This window comes from Oncorhynchus mykiss, chromosome 30, assembly GCF_013265735.2.
Source record: "Oncorhynchus mykiss isolate Arlee chromosome 30, USDA_OmykA_1.1, whole genome shotgun sequence".
In the NCBI taxonomy this organism is placed as follows: Eukaryota; Metazoa; Chordata; class Actinopteri; order Salmoniformes; family Salmonidae; genus Oncorhynchus; species Oncorhynchus mykiss.
In genome coordinates, this window is record NC_050570.1 from 26,125,517 (window position 1) to 26,151,059 (window position 25,543).

Sequence of the window (25,543 nt, forward strand, 5' to 3'; positions counted from 1 at the left end):
AAGTAAACAACAGCCGATTCAAAGAGGATGAGGCATATGTCAAAACTGTTCTGCAATGGACTCTGGGCATTTGCTTCCCCAGTGGGAGGAGGTAGGGACACACCTGCGTTCGCCTACTTACTAATTGATACTCTCCTTGGCCACTCGACCACTTATCTGCTTCCAGGTCACGGAGGAGAGTATGGAGGAGTCGAAGAGAGGACGGTTTGCCAAATGAGAATCTCCCCATGGCGCTGAAGTCCTCGTTTACATTACCGTGGATGTACTGCCATCTGTTGGTAAAATAGAGTAAAGCATTGGAGGGTTTCAGCACAGTGTCTGTCAACAACAGCTCTTCAGCAATGTTCCTTACCTTTTGGGGTGCTTGAACCCACATCAAAATTGCGTAGACGGCGCAACAAAACAAAGCTACCAAAAACTCAGACTGAAATAGAGGTGCAAGTGTCAGAGATTGAGTACAGCCAAAAGGTTTTATTTGGATCGCTCAGTTGTAGCCACAAAGAGAGGACCATGAGGACAATGAAGTTACTTTAACAATGGCAAATATACTTCACCTGAGTAGACAACACTCACCATTAAGCCATCCATCCTCAACAGCTCCCAACATTGCTGTTCTGCAGAATGAACTAGTCATGTGTTCCACCTGACCATTGCCACCACATTCAGTAGCGTCTTTTGCTCATCACATAACCTATCACCTGTACATAAAGAGTGGAAGCCTTTTCTGTTCACATAATTGAAATCGTTTTGGGATGGTGATTGTATGTCGATGTGGGGTCCGTCTATTGGTCCGTTCGTATTTGGGAACCCATTGATGGCATAATGGCAAATAAATCCCTCTTGACTTCAACTTGTTGTGCAATGGTGCGTTACTGTTCGTTTTACTGATGATTGCATCCAAAACATTGGCTCATCGAGGGCTGTGAGATGCCGATAGGCACTTTTCAGCAGGAGCTTGCCTATTGTCAAATACCCGAGGGTGGAAAGACATTTTAGCAGACGCTCTTATCCAGAGCGATTTACAGTAGTGTGTGTACATTTTCAATTTTGTTTGTACTGGTCCCCCGTGGGAATATAACTCAACCCTGGCATTGCAAGTGCCGTGCTCTACCACTTTACAAACTGAGCCCCGCGGGATAGCACTTAGATGTGCAGCGGAATGGCATGAGTTTGCCTTTTGAAAGTAGGTCTTAAATCCTCGCAAAAATCCTATAAGGTAGTTTTTGGAAATTATATCTGATGCTTTCTGCAGATAAAGCCACATCGGTCTCAAAAAAAAGACACGCTCTCTGCGAAATGTAACGTGTACCAAATCAGAGCAATCGCTCATTCTCAGTCTAAAGTATTTCAACATTGGTAAAACTTTCACACATACCTCTCATTTAACAAATTACTGTACTTTATACAGATTTTTGTTAAATACAATGTGGTCGAATTATATAGCATGTCAAGATGTATGAATTCACAATGGATATCGATAAATGATTTTGAATTATTACTCAATGCTATGCTTGACAAGTAGTTCCCTTATTCCACCACTTGGAACTGTGCATATGCACGATGGCCATGCATACATTTATGCACACTTAAGCAAACAGTCATATTGGTAAATCTCACAATTTGGGTGGAAATTATCCCATTGATGGTTTATGCACAGACTTGTTTTCTTACAGTTTATAAATTAGGCCCCTTGGCTTTTGGGACTCAAGTACTAAACCAAAACACTGTCCATTATTCTCTAAGGCCTCTGCTCTTATCTGATGCACAGAATCCTTACAGGAAGCAATTACCTCCAGTTTGTATACTGGTCAAACACATGCTTCTTTCCTTCAGTGAGGTCAACACTGATCTGTAGATTAGATGTGATCGGTGCAAGTTTTTTAAAACTCAAAATAATTCAATTGAAAGCAAAGTTAACATTCAGTTACTGGAAGGAAGGATGCATTTTCTAAGTATTGAAGCAGAACTAATAAATATAATCATAACCACCAACAAAAAAACACCCCCCACAGTGGTCTTCCAAAAGTGTGTTTATTGGGGTAGTAACACTGTACAATGCTAAGTTCATGTCAAAGCCTTGCTCCTCAGAAGACATTACTATGAATGGATTAATGGATGCTTACTGAATATGTAAGTTGTGAGATACTTTAATTAGTGCATCAAAACCTACAAGACTCTTGAAGGGATGATTGGTTACGCTATAAGTCCTTTAACGATAGTAGTTCTATGTGCTGATACTTTGGCAGTGGGCCTATCTGGGCTTTGGGTTGTGTCCGGGACAACTTTGTGCCCCCCCGAGGCTCAGGGCTGTGTGTAGCGGAGGTATTTCTTTCCAGAAGGCAGCTCTTTGGTGGTGACGCCATTGGGGAAAAGTTCAGCAGCCTCTGCATCGGAGAGAGAGGGAATAACCATACACTTCTCACCAGGCTGAGAGAGTGAGGGAGAGAAAGAGAAAAATATGAAGTAAAAAAACAATATGGTACATATAGTCTCCACTCTCTCCAAAATCTAAGTTAGTCAGATGTTTTCAAGTGGTCTAATATCAAGATGTGACTAACTTTCAATCAACAGGGGTGTGTGTGTGTACCTTCCAGTCGACAGGTGTGGCCACCTTCTTGAGAGCGGTGAGCTGCAGAGAGTCGATGACACGGAGCAGCTCGTCAAAGTTCCTTCCAGTGGTGGCAGGGTACAAGATTGAAAGTTTCATCTTCTTATCTGGACCAATCACAAACACCTGGGGGAGGGACCGAAGGAGAGGGGTCTTATAAACAAACACCAATTTGAGCTTCATTTTCTACAGCAAAAAGGTTGCAGTTTACATCTCCTGGATGTGTCTGACCTCATACTCACACAGCGTGCAGTGAGGGGAATGCCATCCTTGTCAAGCTCATCAGGGTCCAGCATGCCCAGCTGAACTGAAAGCACCCTCTTATCATCAGCGATGATGGGGAAGGGCAGGGGAGAGTCTGCACCATCACTGTTAAACGCCATCACATCCTACAGACAGAGGGAGAGAGGTCAGGGGTCAGCGATGATCAGCAAGGGCAGGGGGCCGTGTCACCTTTACTGGCTGTGATTTTCAACAGTGACGCCTTTAGCCTTCACAACTGATATTAGAGTAAATGTGTCCTTGCTTTGCTCAGTAACTCACTGTCCTGTTTTCATGATGTCGACTACAAACAGCAGAATCAGTGACTGTATGTAGTATAACATACAGCAATGAGAACTATAATCTGTAAAGAACCTGACCCTGTGACGACCACGGACACTGAGCTGAGTGGCTCAGATCAGGTCTTTCACAGACAACAGTCAGGGTGACTGGGCTAGAGCAGGTTGTGGCCAGAGTGAATGTTATTGTAAAAACGGGCCATTAGTCTGGGTAGTTATATGTCTGTTATAAAGAAATGTTAAAACGGTAGAGATAGTTGGTGTTCACAGCTGCAGTGTTAATCTTGTGGAAAGATTGTGTGTGTAAACAGAGAGAATCTGTTGGGACTGAATGGATGAGCAAAATAAGAGCAGCAGCAGTTCCGGTGTTTGGGTTTATCAGTGGTTATTTTGACAGATTTCTCAGGTTTTAGCATCTTTCGAATTCCGGAAGGGGAGAGTACATTCGGCCCGTAACTTGCAAAGAGCGAAGGTGGAGCTCCTCGTTCCAGTTCCGCTCCTTTTTCTAGCATTTCTTGATCTCTTCTCTTAACGTGGATGGATCCAGAACTTAAATCGAGCAGCTGACCAATTATGTGACACTTTAGTTCTGGGTTAACCGAGATTACAGAAGTATAGACAGCAGTGTAATGGCTGGTGTGGTCTAATCAAAAACTGGACATCAGACAAAACTAATACTCCTCACTGTGGGAAGGAAGGCTGCCATTAGTCACACAGGTTCAGACAGAGGTGGGTGTGTGTGTGTGTATATAAGGGGGTGGGATGAATTGGTTCAGTGAACTTCAGGGATCAACTTTTCATCCCAAACAACTTGTTGAGAACTTTGGAGGGGGGTGGTGCTTCTGTAACCTAGCAATCAAGCCATTTGTCCAATCACCAATGCTCCAGTGTAAGACTTGAGAATTTGGCAGTACAGAGGAACTCGTTCCCCTGATGGACCCAAGAGAGGCCTTTAAGGGAGGTAAAACATTCAGTACTTGCAGATAGTGTTAGAAATGGAATAAAAAGCTGTTCCCTGTTATACTTGACAGACAAACATATATGTTCTACACAATATATTTCTGTAGAGAAATGACCATCGGTGAATGGAGTTGAGATAGTGTAACAGCTGTGCAGGCTAAAGCAGTCTCAGGGGGATTACACGGGGTATGTGTATGCATGCAATATTGATTTAGACATGGCTGACAGCATTTAGATATGGTAGTAAACCTGTGTGAGACAGGCTGTCCATATGGTAGTTATGCAATGTGTGGGAATGTGCTCTCTACATTTGAACCACGTAGGCAATGGATGCAGAGAGAGGGGTAGACAGACCTTGCTCCAGGCGAGGTGGTCGGCCACGCTGTCGATGGACAGCGCGATCATCTTGACGTCGCGTTTCTTGAACTCATTGCTGATCTTGGCAGCACAGGCCAGCTCTGTGGTACATACTGGAGTAAAGTCCCGAGGGTGGGAGAACAGGATTCCCCATCTGGAGGAGAGAGGGAGGAGAGTAAGTCTTTGCTGAGGAAAAGATTAGGCTAGACAAGTGTGAGTTTTATTTAATCAGTTAACTTGTACTAAATGAGAAGCAGAGTGTCACCAACTGACTATGTGAGGGAAGGTGGAAGGAAAGACTGAAAAACATGTGACTAGTCTCTGGAATGTGTGGTTGACCAATGATGCAACAATGCATGGTAGAGAGTGTGAAGAAAAGAACAGGAAAACTAGAGGTTCTGTTAACGAATGCTTTGTAGAACCACACCCTTTCAGCGTCATAGTACATCCGAATAATAGAGACGTGGTCCTGGAATATAAACTCTCCTCCTTTCCCCCCACCACTCATTGTGTCAGACTGGGACAGCATGGAGGTTAGCATTTTTTTTTCAAAGAAGAGCAACAAGTGTTCTTCTGTAGGACAATACAGTTATTGTGAATGGTTTTTACTGAAGTACCACAATCATTTGCACATCATTCTGTATTATGGCAATAGTTTATAAGAAAATGTATTAAAACCGTTGCACTAGAAACAGAGCTGTGGCAACCACCAGTGTTTGAGTGGGGGACTGTTAGGGTGTTGCAATAACAGAATAATCTCTGGCTAATCTGTACAGAGTGCCAAAACATCAAAATGAGAGGCTTTTAGCTACAGAGTAAAGGAAATAACTACCCTAACAAAACACAGTAAACCAGCTTATCTTGAGACTTGTAATAGTTTCAAGTTATATTCTTTCCTCTACCACTCCATACTGGACCACAGCAATGGCAGTAGAAAAACTCAAATCATTTGCTCTGTTCGGGAAGTTGAACTTCTCTAGTTCTGCACGATCATTTAAAACTGCAGCAGGAAATGCTCTAGTCCCCCCTCTGGCTGCACCACACACGTGGCTTTGCAAAGCCAAAGTTATGCAATATAACAATTTGTGTGTGTGAGAAAGAGCACCCCCCCAATCTACCATGTTGGAGGGCCTTCCCCTGTGCCAACTGTTATATTATATTATTTAACTATAGCCATGAATACTGAAGTAAAAGCATGGCCCATGTTAATGATTGAGCTATAAAAACACTGGAATACATTAAGTATAATTCTGCTTTGTTAGGTTAACTTTTGTTAGCACTGCTCCTCCACTTTGGAAGAGTGTTGGATCATGCTTATGTAACAGCCAAACCTTTGACCAATCCAACTGTTTGTCTGGATGTGCGCATGAATGAGAAGTACACTACTGTTCAAAAGTTTGGCGTCACTTAGAAATGTCCTTGTTTTTGAAAGAAACTTTTTATTTTTTAAATCAGAAATACAGTGTAGACATTGATAATGACTATTGTACCTAGAAACAGCTGATATTTTAATAGAATATCTACATAGGCCCATTATCAGCAACCATCACTCCTGTGTTCCAATGGCATGCTGTGTTAGCCAATCCAAGTTGATCATTTTAAAAGGCTAATTGATCATTAGAAAACCTTTTTGCAATTATGTTATCACAGCTGAAAACTGTTGTTCTGATTAATGAAGCAATAAAACTGTCCGCCTTTAGACTAGCTGAGTATCTGGAGCATCAGCATTTGTGGGTTCGATTACAGGTTCAAAATGGCCAGAAACAAAGACTTTTCTTCTGAAACTCTGTTTATTCTTGTTCTGAGAAATGAAGGCTATTCCATGCAAGAAATTTCCAAGAAACTGAAGATCTCGTACAGTGCTGTGTACTACTCCCTTCACAGAACAGCGCAAACTGCCTCTAACCAGAATAGAAAGAGTGGGAGGCCCTGGTGCACAACTGAGCAAGGACAAGTACATTAGTGTCTAGTTTGAGAAACAAGACGCCTCACAAGTCCTCAACTTGCAGCTTCATTAAATAGTACCTGCAAAACACCGGTCTCAACGTCAACAGTGAAGAGGCGACTCCGGGATGCTGGCCTTCTAGGCAGAGTTCCTCTGTTCAGTGTGTGTTCTTTTGCCCATTTTAATCTTTTCTGTTTATTGGCCAGTCTGATATCGCTTTTTCTTTGCAACTGCCTAGAAGACCAGCATCCCGGAGTCGCCTCTTCAATGTTGACGTGATGTCATTTGTACTTAAAATAAAAAAAAATTAAGAATTATCATCATTTTTTTGGTAGATTTTACAATACTAAACATTGCTATCTGGAAACCTGGGCAAGGCCAAGAGTGTATATGTAAAACGGGAAGGATTTATATACAAATCAAATGTGTCTGAAATAGTGTTTGAATGTGGATTTTGGACAACATTTGTAACAAACCGTTGTTTATAAACCCACGATGCCCGCGTGAAGCCTCGCCTACGGTAGATGTTCGAATTATTACGATCTGATGTGGGGTCAGATCTTCGCTTTTCGTATGAAACTGGTCCTGGACCGGTGCTTAGCGACTATAATTACCATCATGTTATATGACACTTGTGTCTTCAATGTATGACTAATTTCACGCTGAGCTCGTGGCAATGGACATTCAACCAAGTCTGTTATTTTCTGTACATTAAAATGTTACACAAATACACCATCAGTAAATTATTAGGCTACTGTTTGCAATTGAGTACGCTGATACAGTGCAGATACAAAGTAATAGCAGATGATCACACCGACTTGTTCAGCCTACAAAAGTAGCACTTACGAGTTTCCTAAGAAGTCATGGAATTTGATCTTGCCGATGGTTGTCTCAGCTTCGAAGTTAGGGAACACGTCTCCTAGCAGTATCCCAGGCATGGTTCTCTTTCCAGGGCAAGGTGACGAGTATTTTTTTTCTTCTTCTTCGGTGGAGTTTCACGGTGGGTTGCATCCAATATTTATAGTGCATTACCGCCAACAACTGTACAGGGGTAAACTAGGAAACGTATGCAAACTAAACCAGGCTAGGCAGAAGCTAAGCAGGAACTAGCGATATCCTATTGGCCCTTTCTATCATATATCTACAGTTTCCGTTAGGGAACGCCTACTCTGTGATGTGCGCCTTTGCACTCCTTCTAAACAACGGGATTTAAAAACTTAGCCCACTATGTTTATAACATATTGTAGTTTTAGGAATATAAAACAGTATCTAGATCAAATGTTTAATAGATGAGAAAATATGTAGAATATCGGCCAAAATCTCTTTCCGTCTTCCACCACTGGCGGCCACTGGGCTTCCATATTTGGTAACGAGTTGAAACGGCAAGCGGATGTTTCACATTTGTACATCCGGTGAAATGTCTGTCTCATCTGTGGCACAAGGCTGCATTCAAAACAAATCTCCCCTAAATCCCATTTTCCCATTACATGGTGGAGACTTGCGCTTGAGCCTTTTATTTTTATTTTTGTTCCAGCTTCAAAAGGGGAATTTATTTGGCTACACACCACCATGAATGAATGGACAACATTCAACGTTTCATACATAAAATCATCCCCACCTATCGAGGCACAGGTGACAGGTGACAAGTGTAAAGTTTACTATTTATTTTCCCTAATTCATTTTTATATAGTTAAATTTTTATTAAGATTAGGCTAATAGCCCTAATATAAAATGTATTGCAAACTTAGCCTATTATTGGCTCTGACGACATAGTATAGGAAAAACCAACATCTGGCTATAAGTTTTGTTCATAATAAGGCCCACACACATTTACAATGCAGTAAAACTTCAAATGTACGCAGTCTCAAATAGCCTCCTTAATAGCCGGCAACAGCACACATTCTAGCAAATAAAACTGTTTCAAATTAACACAGGATCTAAATGAATTGTTTACGAGGTTACCAGCAATGACCATGAATTGTTTATGACGTTTAATGTTTTCTTCCTTACATTAAATAATTCAGTAATGACTGGAAAAAATTATGTCTATCATCCCTTTTTTAGCGCCACTAAGAAACTGCTAGCTAGCAATTGGCTGCTAACAGCTGAGAACTGCGAGCTAACTGGCAAGCACAAAAACAGTCAACAACTTCGGGAATACAGAGTACAGAACCCCAGAAATAATTTGATCGCTCTCTAATGGCAAAAGTAAGAACTGACAAAAATACACAGTCAAAGAGGAGAATAATTATTATTGCTGGAAGGGAACACTGGACTTAACTAATTAAAGGGGAACTGCACCCTCTGATTTGGCTTCATTTTTGGGCTTGCTCTATCTAGAGATAGATATAGGACTCATATAGGATTCATCGTTGTATCTGTGCCATTATGGCATATGTGGCAGCATGGGCAGCGCCATTAAGGCAATCTCCATTTTGAAGTAGGCAATTTTCTTATTCACGATTGGCTTATCCCTCCTGATTATCTGTTTTTTATTTTTTTATTATTTCACCTTTATTTAACCAGGTAGGCCAGCTGAGAACAAGTTCTTAATTACAACTGCGACCTGGCCAAGATAAAGCAAAGCAGTGCGACACAAACAACAACACAGAGTTACACATGGGATAAACAAGCGTACAGTCAATAACACAATAGAAAATAAATAAATAAATAAAAATAAGTCCATATACAGTGTGTGCAAATGGCTTTAGGAGGTAAGGCAATAAATAGGCCATAGTAGCGAAGTAATTACAATTTAGCAAATTAACACTGGAGTGATAGATGTGAAGATGATGGTGTGCAAGTAGAAATACTGGTGTGCAAAAGAGCAGAAAAGTAAATTTAAAAAATATGGGGATGAGGTAGGTAGATTGGTTGGGCTATTTACAGATGGGCTATGTACAGCTGCAGCTATTGGTTAGCTGCTCGGATAGCTGATGTTTAAAGTTAGTGAGAGAAAAATGTCTCCAACTTCAGCTATTTTTGCAATGCCTTCCAGTCATTGGCAGCAGCGAACTGGAAGGAAATGTGGCCAAAGGAGGTGTTGGACATGACTACAGCAGGGTCACCAGGAGGGATCAGCCAATGAAGTTGAAAGACCCCTCTGTTAACATTAAAATGGTGGAATCCCTCAATAGCGCTACCCATGCTAAATGGCCTTTTGGCCACTAGAGGCCTCTGTCATTCTCTATGCTTGCTCCTCAAGAAATGCTGGCTGCAATGACAGAAGCCAAACCTGAGTTGGCTTGGGAGTGTGGTTTGATGTGGGTGTTCCTTAGGTGTCCTTACCACCACCAAGATACACCCATCTATCAGAACCTTGCCCCTCCCACAATCAATCCCAACAAACAAACCTCCTGCAGGCTGAGTTAAATAACTACAGGCAGATGTAAGGTGAGATGTCAGATGAAGCTTTGAATAGGTCAGTAGCCTACAGAGTAAAATAAGAATGCATTTGCTGAATTTATGTAGATCAAATAAAACAATTTTTTTTTATTTGTCACGTGCTTCGTAAACAACTGGTGTAGACTAACAGTGAAATGCCCTTCAACAATGCAGAGAAAAATTACTGAAAAAGAATACACAAGGAATACAATGAGTTATAAGTAAAAATATATTCTAAACTAAGTGTTTTGATAACTTTCAAATGTAGGAACAAGTCCATGTACAATAAACAACGACAAAATGGCCTACAGGGAGGAGGTGAGGGCCCTCGGAGTGTGGTGTCAGGAAAATAACCTCACACTCAATGTCAACTAAACAAAGGAGATGATCGTGGACTTCAGGAAACAGCAGAGGGAGCAGCCCCCTATCCACATCGAGGGGATAGTAGTGGAGAAGGTGGGAAGTTAAGTTCTTCGGGGTACACATCCCGGACAACCTGAAATGGTCCACCCACACAGACAGCGTGGTGAAGAAGGCGCAGCAGCGCCTCTTCAACCCCAGGAGGCTGAAGAAATTTGGCTTGTCACCAGAAACACTCAAACTTTTACAGCTGCCCAATCGAGAGCATCCTGTCGGGCTTTATCACCGCCTGGTACGGCAACTGCTCTGCCAACAACCGCAAGACTCTCCAGAGGGTAGTGAGGTCTGCATAACACATCACCAGGGGCAAACTACCTGCCCTCCAGGATACCTACACCACCCAATGTCATTGGAAGGCCAAAAAGATCATCAAGGACAACAACCACAGGCACTGTCTGTTCACCCCGCTCTCATAAATGTATCACTAGCCACTTTAAACAATGCGACTTTATATAATGTTTACATACCCTACATTACTCATCTCATATGTATATACTGTACTCTAGCATCTACTGAGTCTTGTTTTTGCCATTCGGCCATCACTCATTTACAGTGCCTTGCGAAAGTATTCGGCCCCCTTGAACTTTGCGACCTTTTGCCACATTTCAGGCTTCAAACATAAAGATATAAAACTGTATTTTTTTGTGAAGAATCAACAACAAGCGGGACACAATCATGAAGTGGAACGACATTTATTGGGTATTTCAAACTTTTTTAACAAATCAAAAACTTTAAAATTGGGCGTGCAAAATTATTCAGCCCCCTTAAGTTAATACTTTGTAGCGCCACCTTTTGCTGCGATTACAGCTGTAAGTCGCTTGGGGTATGTCTCTATCAGTTTTGCACATCGAGAGACTGACATTTTTTCCCATTCCTCCTTGCAAAACAGCTCGAGCTCAGTGAGGTTGGATGGAGAGCATTTGTGAACAGCAGTTTTCAGTTCTTTCCACAGATTCTCGATTGGATTCAGGTCTGGACTTTGACTTGGCCATTCTAACACCTGGATATGTTTATTTTTGAACCATTCCATTGTAGATTTTGCTTTATGTTTTGGATCATTGTCTTGTTGGAAGACAAATCTCTGTCCCAGTCTCAGGTCTTTTGCAGACTCCATCAGGTTTTCTTCCAGAATGGTCCTGTATTTGGCTCCATCCATCTTCCCATCAATTTTAACCATCTTCCCTGTCCCTGCTGAAGAAAAGCAGGCCCAAACCATGATGCTGCCACCACCATGTTTGACAGTGGGGATGGTGTGTTCAGCTGTGTTGCTTTTACGCCAAACATAACGTTTTGCATTGTTGCCAAAAAGTTCAATTTTGGTTTCATCTGACCAGAGCACCTTCTTCCACATGTTTGGTGTGTCTCCCAGGTGGCTTGTGGCAAACTTTAACCAACACTTTTTATGGATATCTTTAAGAAATGGCTTTCTTCTTGCCACTCTTCCATAAAGGCCAGATTTGTGCAATATACGACTGATTGTTGTCCTATGGACAGAGTCTCCCACCTCAGCTGTAGATCTCTGCAGTTCATCCAGAGTGATCATGGGCCTCTTGGCTGCATCTCTGATCAGTCTTCTCCTTGTATGAGCTGAAAGTTTAGAGGGACGGCCAGGTCTTGGTAGATTTGCAGTGGTCTGATACTCCTTCCATTTCAATATTATCGCTTGCACAGTGCTCCTTGGGATGTTTAAAGCTTGGGAAATATTTTTGTATCCAAATCCGGCTTTAAACTTCTTCACAACAGTATCTCGGACCTGCCTGGTGTGTTCCTTGTTCTTCATGATGCTCTCTGCGCTTTTAACGGACCTCTGAGACTATCACAGTGCAGGTGCATTTATACGGAGACTTGATTACACACAGGTGGATTGTATTTATCATCATTAGTCATTTAGGTCAACATTGGATCATTCAGAGAACCTCACTGAACTTCTGGATAGAGTTTGCTGCACTGAAAGTAAAGGGGCTGAATAATTTTGCACGCCCAATTTTTCAGTTTTTGATTTGTTAAAAAAGTTTGAAATATCCAATAAATGTCGTTCCAATTCATGATTGTGTCCCACTTGCTGTTGATTCTTCACAAAAAAATACAGTTTTATATCTTTATGTTTGAAGCCTGAAATGTGGCAAAAGGTCGCAAAGTTCAAGGGGGCCGAATACTTTCGCAAGGCACTGTATATATCATTATGTACATATTCATTCCTTTACACTTGTGCATAAGGTAGTTCTGGGGAAATTGTTAGATTACGCGTTAGATATTACTGCATGGTCGGAACTAGAAGCACAAGCATTTCGCTACACTCACATTAACATATGCTAACCATGTATATGTTACAAAACATTTATTTTATTTGATGTGCACCTTTCATCTTTCATTGTTATTCCAAGCCGATACAGATACTGTGCCTATTGGCATTTTGTCTAGTGGTAGTAGGGCTACCTTCCCCATGTTCCCTGATCCTGGTGCACAATACACAAGGTTTGCCCCATGCATGTTTCTGTGAACACATACACACATAGTCACTGTTCGACTACCTATGGCAGTTAGGATTGGTAATATATGACACACAAACAGGCACAATGCTGAAGTTCAAACAGGTCAGATAAAACCTACTCAATTATGGTCTCCCCATCAAACGACTGAGGCTGCCGTCTGGCAAAAGCACCTCCTGTCCATCTGTAGAAATAGGCAGAGTTCAGCAGTGACACATGGAATGAAAAGGGTGTTGCTATTACTGGACATGTGTGTTGTACTGTACTACTGGTAATCACCTCATTGTGAATGTGTTGAGTGGATGTGTTGAGTGCCAGGCCTCTCTGCATCTCATGTATCTGTGAACACATACACACCATCATTGTTCTATTACCAGTGGCAGTTAGGGATAAGTGATATCTGACACTAACATATACTATGTTGAAGTTTGAACAAGTCAGACTTAACTAATTCTGTTCTCTCCATGGACAACGGTTGGTGAGCAGGCAAGAAAGAGGTGGGGATGAAGGCTCTTTGCCAGAGCCCCATTGATGAGCATGGATCAGCTCCTGGCCGCTCATCAAAGATACTGGTCTGTCACACATAAAGACACACACCACTGATTACATTACCAATGGAGGTTATGATTAGCCTGGTGTAACCAACCTTATCACTGCGTTCACCTTTCTTTTTCACAAAAAGATATCATAAGATGTGAAGTGAAATAGAATGGTGAACACAGTGATCAGGTTGGTTCCACCAGAATAGGTTATGCCCTGGACATTATATGCATCTAAGAAGTAGAAAATAATGTCAGTTTACACAAATTTGATAACCCAATTGTGAAACAATTTATCAAAATAATGAAGTGTTTTACCTTCTGTATTTGTACAAATGATGAGCCTGTGAAAGCTGTTGCCGCTGACAGGTGAACGTTGCTGGCCGGATACTTGCCAACATGTACACTACATGACCTAAAGTGTGTGGACACCTGCTCGTCGAACATCTAATTCCAAAATCATGGGCATTATAATGGAGTTGGTTCCGCCTTTGCTGCAATAACAGCCTCCACTCTTCTGGGAAGGCTTTCCACCAGAAGTTGGAACATTTCTGCAGAGACTTGCTTCCATTCAGCCACAAGAGCGTTAGTGAGGTCGGGCACTGATGGGCGATTAGGCCTGGCTTGCAGTCGGTGTTCCAATTCATCCCAAGGTGTTTGATGGAGTTGAGGTCAGAGCACTGTGCAAGCCAGTCAAGTTCTTCCACACTGATCTCGACAAACCATTTCTGTATGAACCTCGCTTTGTGCACGGGGGCATTGTTATGCTGAAACAGGAACGTGCATTCCCCAAACTGTTGCCACAAAGTTGGAAGCACATAATTGTCTAAAATGTCATTGTATGCTGTAGCACCAAGATTTCCCTTCACTAGAACTGAGGTGGTAGCCCGAACCATGAAAAACAGCCCCAGACCATTATTCCTCCTCCACCAAACTTTACAGTTGCCACTATGCAGTCGGGCAGGTAGCGTTCTCCTGGCATCCGCCAAGCCCAGATTCGCCCGTCGGACTGCCAGATGGTGAAGCGTGATTCATCACTCCAGAGAACGCATTTCCACTGCTCCAAAGTCCAACGGCAGAGGGCTTTACACTACTCCAGCCGACGTTTGACATTGCGTATGGTGATTTTAGGCTTTTGTGTGGCTGTTTGGCCATGCAAACTCATTTCATGAAGCTCCTGACGAACAGTTATTGTGCTGACGTTGCTTCCAGAGCTAGTTTGGAACTCGGTGAGTGAAGCAACCGAGGGCAGACGATTTTTACACGCTACACGCTTTTGCACTCAGCGGTACCTTTCTGTGAGTTTGTGTGGCCTACCACTTCGCGGCTGAGCTGTTGTTGCTCCTAGATGTTTCCACTTCACAACAACTGCACTTACAGTTGACTGGGGCAGCTCTAGCAGGGCAGGTTTTCATCAAGGAACACTGTACTTTGCTCCATTCATATTTTCCTCGATCCTGAATAGTCTCCCAGTCCATGCCGCTGAAAAACATCCTCACAGCATGATGCTACCACCACCATGCTTCATCGTAGGGATGGTGCCAGGTTTCCTCCGACATGATGCTTAGCATTCAGGCCAAATATTTCAATCTTGGTTTCATCTGAGCAGAGAATCCTTTAGGTGCCTTTTGGAAAACTCCAAGCGGGCTGTCATGTGCCTTTTACTGAGAAGTGGCTTCCATCTCACCATTCTACCATAAGTCCTTCTGGAAGGTTCTCCTATCTCCACAGAGGAACTCTGGAGGTCTGTCAGGGTGACCATTGGGTTCTTGGTCACCTACTTGACCAAGGCCCTTCTCCCCCGATTGCTCAGTTTATCCGGGCGGCCAGTTCTAGGTAGAGTCTTGGTGGTTCCAAACTTCTTCCATTTAAGAATGATGGAGGCCACTGTGTTTTTGGGGACCTACAATGCTCCAGAAATGTTTGGGAACCCTTCCCCAGATCTGTGCCTCGACACAACCCTGTCTCTGAGCTCTACGGACAATTCCTTTGACCTGTTAGGTTCTAATTTTGAGTAAATAACTCACGGACACTAGTCAACTTAACCAAGTTGAATTTTTCCCAATGGGTCGATACAGCTGTAATTCAGACAAAAAACATTTCACACAAGCACTGATATTTAACCCTTTCTCCTAGGCTGAGTCTCTTCCTCCACAACTGAACAGCCAATGCATCTGTGTTGCTAGACAGAACCTTAGTGATATCTGTTCTTCCTCACTTCATCTAACCTGACCTCTACCCCAGTGTTCGCTCGTCCTGAACTCAAGGCTGTCATGGTTATTGATACCAGACTGTGTCTCTTCTCCTCCCAGGGGATCCCTGATGGCTAACAATAACATATCCTGACATAATGTAAACGTTATACATTACCCTCTCTCCCTCAGTGACATTGTTAGTTTCTAAGATCTCCACCCGTCTCCCCTTATCAAATGCCTTCTACGTGTAATCTCTTCCCTGCACTCAACACATTCCAAGCTTAGTTGCCCACACTATATACCTTCCTCCTATAACCATTAGCTTCTGGTGTAGACCCTCTAAACCAGGGGTGTCAAACTCAAATACCCAGTGGGCCAAAATGTAAAACCTGAACAAAGTCACGGGCCAACATTGAACAAATTAACCTTTTAATATGGACCCAAACAAGTTTTGCTTTAACATTGAATATGGAACAAGCATCGCTTATTACCATACAATATATAATTTAATAGTGGAGACATGCAAAATCGAATTTCAAATGAAAAAACACATCAATGGCATTCATTTATTAAATAAATACAATTTAAATAAAAATTGTATGCCTCTTTTCTATTTGCAGCCTTCTGATTTAAATACCAAAATAAACTTTTTCCACTGGCTAATAATTTTACAAATGAAATGATAATAAATCAATCAACCATTCAAGCCCATGCCTTGTAGCAAGAAAAAGTGCATAAAGAAAACGTTAATTATTGCACACTGGTCTAATCTGATGTGTCCAAGCCAGATACCTGGCATCTCTTCTTGGATGCTAGTTCATCAATGTCTGGGCTCAAGCTCTGAGCTGAAGAAATCCTCAGTATCGAGCGAAGATGTTCATCAGTCAGACGTCTCCTGTGAGTTGTTTTGGTCATCTTCATCGAGGAGAAAAGTTGCTCGCATAGATAAGTGCTGCCGAACATGGAGAGCATCTGAGCAGCTTGGGTGCGGAGCTGAGGCATTGTGTCAGGGATGAACCGTGGAAACTGTGCGGCGCCCACAGCATCATACTTTGACTTCAGCGTGTCGTTGCACTGGAGTTCAATCAGCTCCATTTGGATGTTGGTTGGTGCATTTTCCACATCAACTGCGAAGGGATTACTAAGCAGTTCAAACTTGCATTTCTGGGCATCGAAGTTGGCAAATCGCCGGCTAAACTCAGCGGCGAGAACACTGAGTTTTTCAGCAAACTGTGCGCATGGGAACACGGCGGTAGAGATCTGCGCTTTTATGGATTGGCAGCAAGGAAAATGGCAAGGGTTTCCTTGCAGCATCTGATTCTCCCACAGGCACAGTTTAGTTTTGAAGGCCCTCACTGCAGCGTACATGTCTGTGATGATGCGCCCCCGCCCCTGAAGCTGCAGGTTCAGCGCATCGAGATGGCTCGAGATGTCACAGAGAAAGGCCAGCTCACACAGGAACTTTTGCTCCCGGAGCTCTGCTGTATCCTTCCCTTTGGTTTCCAGGAATTGACATATTTCCTCACGCAGCTCGAAACATCTGTTCAGTACTTTTCCTCTGCTTAGCCATCTCACCTCTGTGTGATACGGCACGTCTGCGTATTCCGAACCACACTCCTCCAGAAAAGATTTAAACTGGCGGTGATTTAGACATTTGGCTCTTATAAAGTTAACTACCTGTGTTACTGTGGTCATAACATGTTCCATCTTTAGGGCTTTGGCACACAGTGCTTCCTGATGTATGATGCAGTGGTAAACAGTTAGCTCACCTGCACAGTTCTCTTCCCGCATCTTCTCCCGAACCATGCCCACCAGTCCACTCTTTTTACCGCACATCGCTGGCGCACCATCTGTCGTTAATCCAACGAGTTTATCACACGGCAGCTTTATTTCAGTTACACATTTGGAAACCTCCTCAAAGATTTCATTTCCTGTGGTTGTGTTATGCATTGATTTGAATCCTAATAGCTCCTCCGTAACACACAGATTTGAGTCCACTCCACGGATGAAGACTGACAGCTGAGCAGTATCAGATGCGTCGCAGCTCTCATCCACAGCGAGGGAGAACGCAACAAAATCTTTTCCCTTTTCCATCAGCTGGTCATACAGATTGGTGGCAAGATCACATGTGCGATCAGCTACTGTGTTCCTGCTCAGGCTCACGTTTGAAAATGCTTGTTTTTTCTCTGGGCATACGAGGTCACAAACCTTCATCATGCACTTTTTCATGAACTCTCGCTCATTAAAGAGCCGGGCTGATTTTGCGATCTCTGCTGCCACTATATAACTAGCCTTTACAGCAGTCTCGCTTTGTGATGTGGCTTTTTTAAACATATTCTGTTGTGAAACCAAACTTATTTTCATCTCCTCTACTTTCTGGCTCATTTGAGTCATGTCCAGGTCCTTGTATTTGTCATGGTGTTTCGTTTCATAGTGTCGTCTAATGTTGTACTCCTTACTTACAGCCACGTTGACTCCACAAACAAGACAAACAGGTTTGTCTTTTACATATGTAAACAGATATTCTGCCTCCCACTTGTCCAGAAAGCTCCTGTTTTCTGCCTTTCTTTTCGCCATTTTTGGGAAGGGTTAGCTCGCTGACAGTTGTAGTGTCTATGTTGCTATGACTACTGTCACAGAGGAGAGAGCGTTTCTGGGTCCTGTCCTGATTGGCGCGCGAAAACAGCAGAGCATTATGGGATTCGTAGTATTAGTGGTGAATGCGCTGTATAATACCGGCGGGCCAGCTCTAGTAGTAATTTGGTATTGTCTCGCGGGCCAAATATAATTACCCCGCGGGCCAAATTTGGCCCCCGGGCCAGAGTTTGACACCCATGCTCTAAACCTTAGCACTCCATCAGTGACATGAATAAGTATATTTTCATATTCTCAGAACTCAATAGACCTCATGGCTTTGTTTTTGCTCTGACATGCACTGTCAACTGTGGGACCTTGTATAGACAGGTGTGAGCCTTTCTGAATCATGTCCAATCAATTGAATTTAACACAGGTGGACTCCAATCAAGTTGTAGAAACATCTCAAGGATGATCAATGGAAATAGGATGCACCTGAGCTCAATTTCGAGTCTCATAGGAAAGGGTCTGAATACTTATGTAAATAAGATATTTCAAAAAACCTGTTGTCACTTTCACAACCGGCTGTGATCGGGAGTCCCATAGGGCGGTGCAGAATTGGCTCAGCGACGTCCCGGTTAGGGGAGGGTTTGACTGTGGTAGGCCGTCATTGTAAATAATAATTTGCTATCATCCCGCACAGTAGGTGGCAGGATGTATATTAAATTGTGCGATCGAGAATATACCATAGAAAAATAAAAAAGAAGAAGAAGAAAGAAGACGAAGAAAGAAGACGAAGAAGAAGATGAAGAAGATGAAGAAAACAAAGATGGCAATTCAGGAAACTGTTAGCGGACGTTAGAGAAATTGTCACCTGTAACTCGATGAGTTGAGCGGCACAAAAACCTTTATTTTGATAAACGTCCCCTTCGATTTATTAACACCTGATTTTAATAACCAGAAACGAAACAAAATGCCTTCTCCTAAAACCAAAAACAGTGCAAATCGCAGCGCAGGTGGAAGCGCAGGTCTCAGTGGCAGCACCAACGGCAACGGACGCTACGAGTTCATGTCGCTGAACCGAACCCCTCCACCCACTCTCCTCCAACGGCAGGGTTCCGACCCAACCGCTGCAGCCAGACTGCGGGCATCTGAGAGCCCTACCCGGCGAAGGGGCTCCGGGTCCTCCACCTCCTCCAACACAGGCATGCCCGAAGAGGATTGTATGCGGCTCAACCCTTCATTTATCGGGATAGCCCTCAGCTCCCTCCTCGCTATAGACCTGTGGCTTTCCAAGCGGCTGGGGGTGTGTGCCTGTGAAGATTCCTCCTGGGGCAGCATTAGACCATTGATGAAACTGATAGAGATTTCTGGACATGGAATACCATGGCTGGTCGGGACAGCCTACGGCCTGTACAAGGCTGACAGTGCAGCAGGACAGGAGGTTATGCTAAACCTCTTCATGGGTAAATATGATATCATATTAATTGTATTATTCATAATGGCCTCATTCTAACAGGAAGCCTCCCATACATAGCCGGAATGCTCCTATTATGTTGCCTCCATAGAATGCCTCCTCCTGTTCTTATTGTCATGCATCTCCATCCCCAGCCATTTTTACTGCTCACACACACACACACACACACACACACACACACACACACACACACACACACACACACACACACACACAAACGCTGACTCACCCTGCCAGGAAGGCGTGATACTCAACCTCTAAATAATGAATGTCTATGTTGGTGTTTTTATTAGATCTGTGGGTAGTCTACAGAAATATTCTGAAATGGTTTCCTCTCTTGTCTTTCTGTAAAAATGTTAGAACAGGTAGATAGATGTATGCACATCCTTGGAATGCATCCACCCTGTTGTTTTTCACCCATCTCGTGCTTTCAGATGAATATCAGTACAGAGAAGTCTGGTGTGATTAGGGAAGGAAAGGATTTGGCCCGCACCTCCTTTATCCTAATTAGCATGCATCCGTCCCCTCATCAACCCCAGTCCAGCCTTACAGCTGACACACCCACTATACACCAATTTCATCCTTCCCTCCAATATTTTATGTCTTATCTCTTTCTGTTTTTCCTTTCCTTCCTTCGGTGCCAGCTCCTTCTTACCTGTTACTGTCATCCCACTGTTCATCCTGGGCTCCACTGGTTTCTCTCCTCCACTGTTTCTCTCCTCTTGAGGCAATATTTAGGAGATTATTGGGATTAGGCCTAGCTGAGTCGTACAGTAGATTGTGGTGCAGACACTGGTTGCCAAGCCAGACAGACACCTAGAACTCAGATGTCTGACTCAGGGACTTCAGTAAACACACTCACACTCTTCTGATCCCAGATGCGTGCACACACACTGAGTAAACGTGTACGCACACACACTAACAATGCTAATGCTAGAAATACACGTGTACACACACACACACACACACACACAGGGGAGAGTAGGCAGAGAGTTGTCATCTGGCGTTTTCCAGCTCTATAAACAGTCAGGCACTCTTGAAGAGACAGACAATCTCCCCTGTTGCTGTGTAGTAGTAGTGGTGGTGGTGGTGGGGAGGGAGAAAGACAGACAGAAAAATAAACAGCCAGCCAGAAAGACAGCCAGAGGTCCTCTGCAGTGTGCATGGGTTGTTCCATATCAAAAAGCACAAGAAAGAGGATTTCGACAATCACCATCTGATTGTTCTGAAATCATTTCTGTAGTTAGAAACAGATAAGATTAGCATTCCTGAAACATTATTTTGTTGAAATATAATTAGATCTCTAATTCGTTAATTAATTGCAATTTGGACCCCCAAAAATTCCAACAATGAGTAAGACATGAGGAAATAGTCAAAAGCCGCCAACGAGTATACAGTATCAGTTTTCTGTGTTTCACAAGTAGTATGGAGCTGCGGCTTGGAGTATTGTTTCTGTAATGCATTTTCAGTGAATTTGAGATGTTTTTTTCCCCTCCTGTTCAGATAAATGTGTCATTCAAGTTGTCAGGTTTATGTTCCTTCCTGCATCCTAATATTACCAAGTTCAGACCACTAGATAGTACTGTTCCTGCTTTTAAGGGATAAAAGAAAATAATCCCACATCTTCAATGTTAAAGGGATAGTTGACTCAAATTACATATTGGTTTCCTTAACCTGTCAGCAGTCTATGGACAAGGTACGACAGCAACCCATGCTTTAAATGGTTTTGTTTACGTTGCCACTGTTTTAAAATGCAAACGTTTTTAGAATTTTTGACACAAATCCAATGAAAATGCTGATATAGGTACCATGGACCAGCATTTAAAACAGTAGCTAGGAAAACAAAACCAAAGCATGGGTTGCTGATGTCCCTTTTGGGATTTGGGTGAACTATCCCTTTAACATTGTGGGGATGCTTTAAATATCAGGATGTAGGATGGGACATAAACCTAGCAACTAATTTTTCTGAACAGGGGGAAAAATATAAAACTCACTGAGAATGTGTCACGTAGGATGAAGAAACAATACTCAGAGAACACAGAGAAGTGATATTGTGATACTTGTTGTTGGCATTGTTATGGGGAGTCCATGGGTGTCTTTTGACCAACTCTTTGGAATCCTCATGTCTTACTCATTGTTTTTGTCCAAATTGGATGTTATGTGCTATACTTATTGAATATTATATGAGTCCTATCATTTAAAATGGCCAAATTGGGTCCAATCCATTAGCTATATTTCAAATGATCAAATTATATTTCAACAAAATATTGTTTCAGGAATGCTAATCTTATCTGTTTCGAACTATAGAAACAATTTCAGAACAATCTGAGATGCTGGGTGTCATGGTGTGCTGAAATGACATGGAATGACCCTGCAGTATACGGGGTCTGATCAGTACAGTAGCAGCGTGTGCCGACTGAGTGGTAGTCAGTGGTAGTGTGATGCAGCCAGAGGAGCTGCAGGAGCCAAAGACAGCTGCTCCTTTACAGCCCAGAGGAGGACACCTCTAAGATGAAGACCGCAGCTCTCTCCTCTCTCTGGCAAAAGGCCAAAGCTGTCACTGAGCTTGTGTGTGTATGTGACAGAATGTGTGTGTGAGACTGCATGTGTGTCTGTGTGTGAGACAGCGTGATGTGTGGGAAAAGGTGAGAATCAAACCGGTGTAGAGGTTAATGGTGTCTCACAATGATGTCTGCTAGAATTAAGATTACTTTATTATCAGCCACAGCTTGTTCATGATCCCTTTACGGTTTGTAGGATGGAGAGAGATGACACTCAATCAATCCACTTGTCCCAGGGGAAAAATAGTTGTCCTAGTTCTTTTTTATTTTGGTGGAAAGATGATGGGATATTATTAGTGTGTGCAAAGTGTTTTGCTGCTAATGCTGGATGTCTGTGTATTCATTAGTGTCTGTGTGCATACATTTGTTTGTTTTCCAACTGTGTGCTGTGTAGGCCTACTGTTTGCTGACTGTCTATCTCTCTTTCATCTCCCTTCCCACTCTGCATCCTCTCTCTCCTCACCTCCCTTTTTAACCACCCCTTACCCCCCAACTCTCTCCTCCCTCCCCTCAGCTCTCGTTATAGACCTGATCCTGGTTGGCATCGTGAAAGCTGTCGTCCGTCGGCGCCGCCCGTCCCACAACCGCATGGACATGTTCGCCACCTTCTCCGTGGACCGCTTCTCCTTCCCCTCGGGGCACGCCACCCGCGCAGCCATGTGTGCCCGCTTCTTGCTGGCCCACCTGGTCCTGGCCGCACCCCTCAGGGTGCTGGTGTTCTTGTGGTCTGGTCTGGTGGGGCTGAGCCGGGTGCTGCTGGGCAGACACAACGTGACCGACGTGCTGTTTGGCTTCCTAATGGGCTACTGGCAGTACAACCTGGTGGAAATGCTCTGGGTGTCATCACTGGGCCTTCAGGGGCTGCTGGGACTCATCCAGGGGTGAGGATGAGGAGGAGGAGTGGATATTGAGGAGGGTTAAAGAGGGTGTGGTTGGTGGGAGACCCTGTCTCAATATGTTTGAAACATTGACTGATCCTGCCCCATACTGACACTGTGGTAACTCATCATATCAAGACTAACAACGGCAACAACAATGGCTGCCACCCACTAATCATCCATCCACATGGAACTGCAATCAGAAGCACCTACAGTAGGAGCAGGATGCTCCTCTACACTGCATCACAGCACTGCTGCAAAGACCTGGAACACTTTCCACTCTACTGTAATTCGCTGTTGAAAAAAAAAGTGTGTGTGGAATATTAATGTGGTGTAATAAGCCGGGGGGGTAGTGTTACCCCCAATACAGTCTTCTGTTCTTCTTCCAGCTTTGGAGGTTTGGGGCTCTGCAGTGATATGAGAGAGAGAGAGAGACGTGTTCTTTTAGAGGGGAAAATGACAGCAATAGATTAAAACTTAAATTGATTATGGTGTCTGCGGGTCGCTCTGAAAAGAGCATATTTTATGGAGGATTAATTTTGTATTGACCTATTTTAAAATGTTAAGGTGTGTAAGGATGAAAATTGAATGGTATGTCTTTTTTATTTCCCACTGTGAAATATACACTGAACAAAAATATAAACTCAACAATTTCAGCGATTTTACTGAGTTACAGTTCATATAAGGAAGTTAGTCAATTGAAATAAAGTCATTAGGCCCTAATCTATGGATTTCACATGACTAGGCAAGGGCGCAGCCATGGGTGGGCCTGGGAGGGCATATGCCAGGGTTCCTTAACTGGCGGCAGGCGGACACATTTTATCCCCTAAGTTTTCTGAGCAAATTTTTTTTGAATTTGCATGGTTGGATACAAAAGACTGTGTAAAATAAAAAGGAAATCAGCCCCAAGTGATTTTAATTGAAGAAATTTGTTCCCAAGTATTCCCACGCATAATAGAGAGACGTGATGTTATACAAATGTGAGCCAGGTTTGAAACCATTATGTTTTAGTCAAACATATCTGTTTAGTCAATCTGCAGTCTACAAATGATTTGTAATTGTGTTCCGGCCCGCCGACCATTCGCTTCAGGAAAAAAAACGACCCCCGGCTAAATCTAATTGATGAACCCTGGCATAGGCTCACACACAAGGGAGCCAGGCCCACTCACTGGGGAGCCAGGCCTAGCCAATCAGAATATGTTTTTCCCCACGAAAGTGCTTTATTATGGACAGAAATACTCCTCAGTTTCATCAGCTGTCCAGTGACTGTTCTCTGACGATTCCACAGGTGAAGAAGCTGAATGTGGAGGTCCTGGGCAGGCCACATGGTCTGCGGTTGTGAAGCCGGTTGGACGTACTGCCAAATTCTCTCAAATGATGTTGGAGGTGGCTTATGGTAGAGAAATTAACATTTAATTATCTGGCAACAGCTCTGGTGGACATTCCTGCAATCATCATGCCAATTGCATGCTCCATCTTGAGACATCTGTGGCAATGTGTTGTGTGACACAACTGTACATTTTAGTGGCCATTTATTGTCCCCAGCACAAGGTGCACCTGTTTAATGATCATTCTGTTTAATCAGCTTCTTGATATGCCACACCTGACAGGTGGATGGATTATCTTGGCAAAGGAGAAATCCCCACTAATTGGGATGTAAACATTTGTGCACAAAATTTGAGAGAAATAAGCTTTTTGTGTGTATGGAACATTTCTGGGATATTTTATTTCAGCTTGTGAAACATGGGACCAACACTTTACATGTTGCATTTTTATTTTTGTTCAGTATATATACCCTGAATGGGTTTTTGCGGGTCTTGAGAAATAATTCCAGTTTTCTACAGATTGCTGCATGCTCAATAATAATTACCTGGTGAGGATGGTTTAACCAGAGACAGGAGGCATGGTTTTCACTCCAGATTAGGTTCCCCAACAACTTAACAGCAACGCTGACATCAAACCTGTAGTTGATTATTCCATGACCTTTTAATGTGTTAAACCTCTGGCTAGGCTGACCAGACCACGTCATCTCTCCGTATCCATGGCTCTGAGACGTCATCCTGGAGGTACATAGTGATCCTCTTCATATCAGCATTGAGAGTTGAAGCTTTATTGTGACTGTCTGATTAGTTGTGCAACGGCCAGGGTTGCAACCGGTTGAACAGGTTGGAGGGAAGACAGGAGAGCGGGCAGGTTTTCTAGTTCTTGCCCAGAGATTGAAGTAGAATAGACTTTTTTACCTTTCAGGAAGAGAACACACAGTGAATGTCAAAGACGGTTTGCTGTTTTCTTCTGTACTGTTTTGTTTACAGGTGTAACTGACACACACAGACATTTTACTGAGTGAGGCCAGCTGTAGTAATGGTGTAATCATGCTGTGTGCCCTGAACAAAAGTTGGGTGTGGGGTGGATCTTGTGGCGAAGTACTTTGCACCCTGTCCTTAACTGCCCTACTGCTAAACTGCTCTCTGCTCTGACTTCTGGTGCACCTGCACCATGGCCTCCAATCTCTATGAATGTACATTCTCTGGTGCAATGTGCGTGTGAGCCAGTTCTCAGCTGTCCTGGGTGTTTACAATGTGTTTCTGTGTGTTTA

The 25,543-nt window shown here is 43.2% G+C and overlaps 2 protein-coding genes across 2 annotated transcripts; one reads left to right on the forward strand and one right to left on the reverse strand.

Moving 5' to 3' along the window:
• Positions 1-2,019: 2,019 nt before the first annotated feature.
• On the reverse strand, positions 2,020-7,421 carry LOC100305228 (peroxiredoxin 6). Its single transcript, NM_001165132.2, is given in 5 exon segments — positions 2,020-2,427; positions 2,588-2,734; positions 2,851-2,997; positions 4,483-4,639; positions 7,277-7,421. Coding segments are annotated over 5 exon segments (669 nt in total). The 5' UTR covers positions 7,369-7,421; the 3' UTR covers positions 2,020-2,301.
• An 11,211-nt stretch (positions 7,422-18,632) lies between these two features.
• LOC110521618 (phospholipid phosphatase 6) lies at positions 18,633-24,286 on the forward strand. Its single transcript, XM_021599299.2, has 2 exons — positions 18,633-19,497; positions 22,584-24,286. The coding sequence occupies exons 1-2, from the start codon at positions 19,005-19,007 to the stop codon at positions 22,952-22,954; spliced, it is 864 nt and encodes a 287-aa protein (XP_021454974.1). The 5' UTR covers positions 18,633-19,004; the 3' UTR covers positions 22,955-24,286.
• Positions 24,287-25,543: the final 1,257 nt, after the last annotated feature.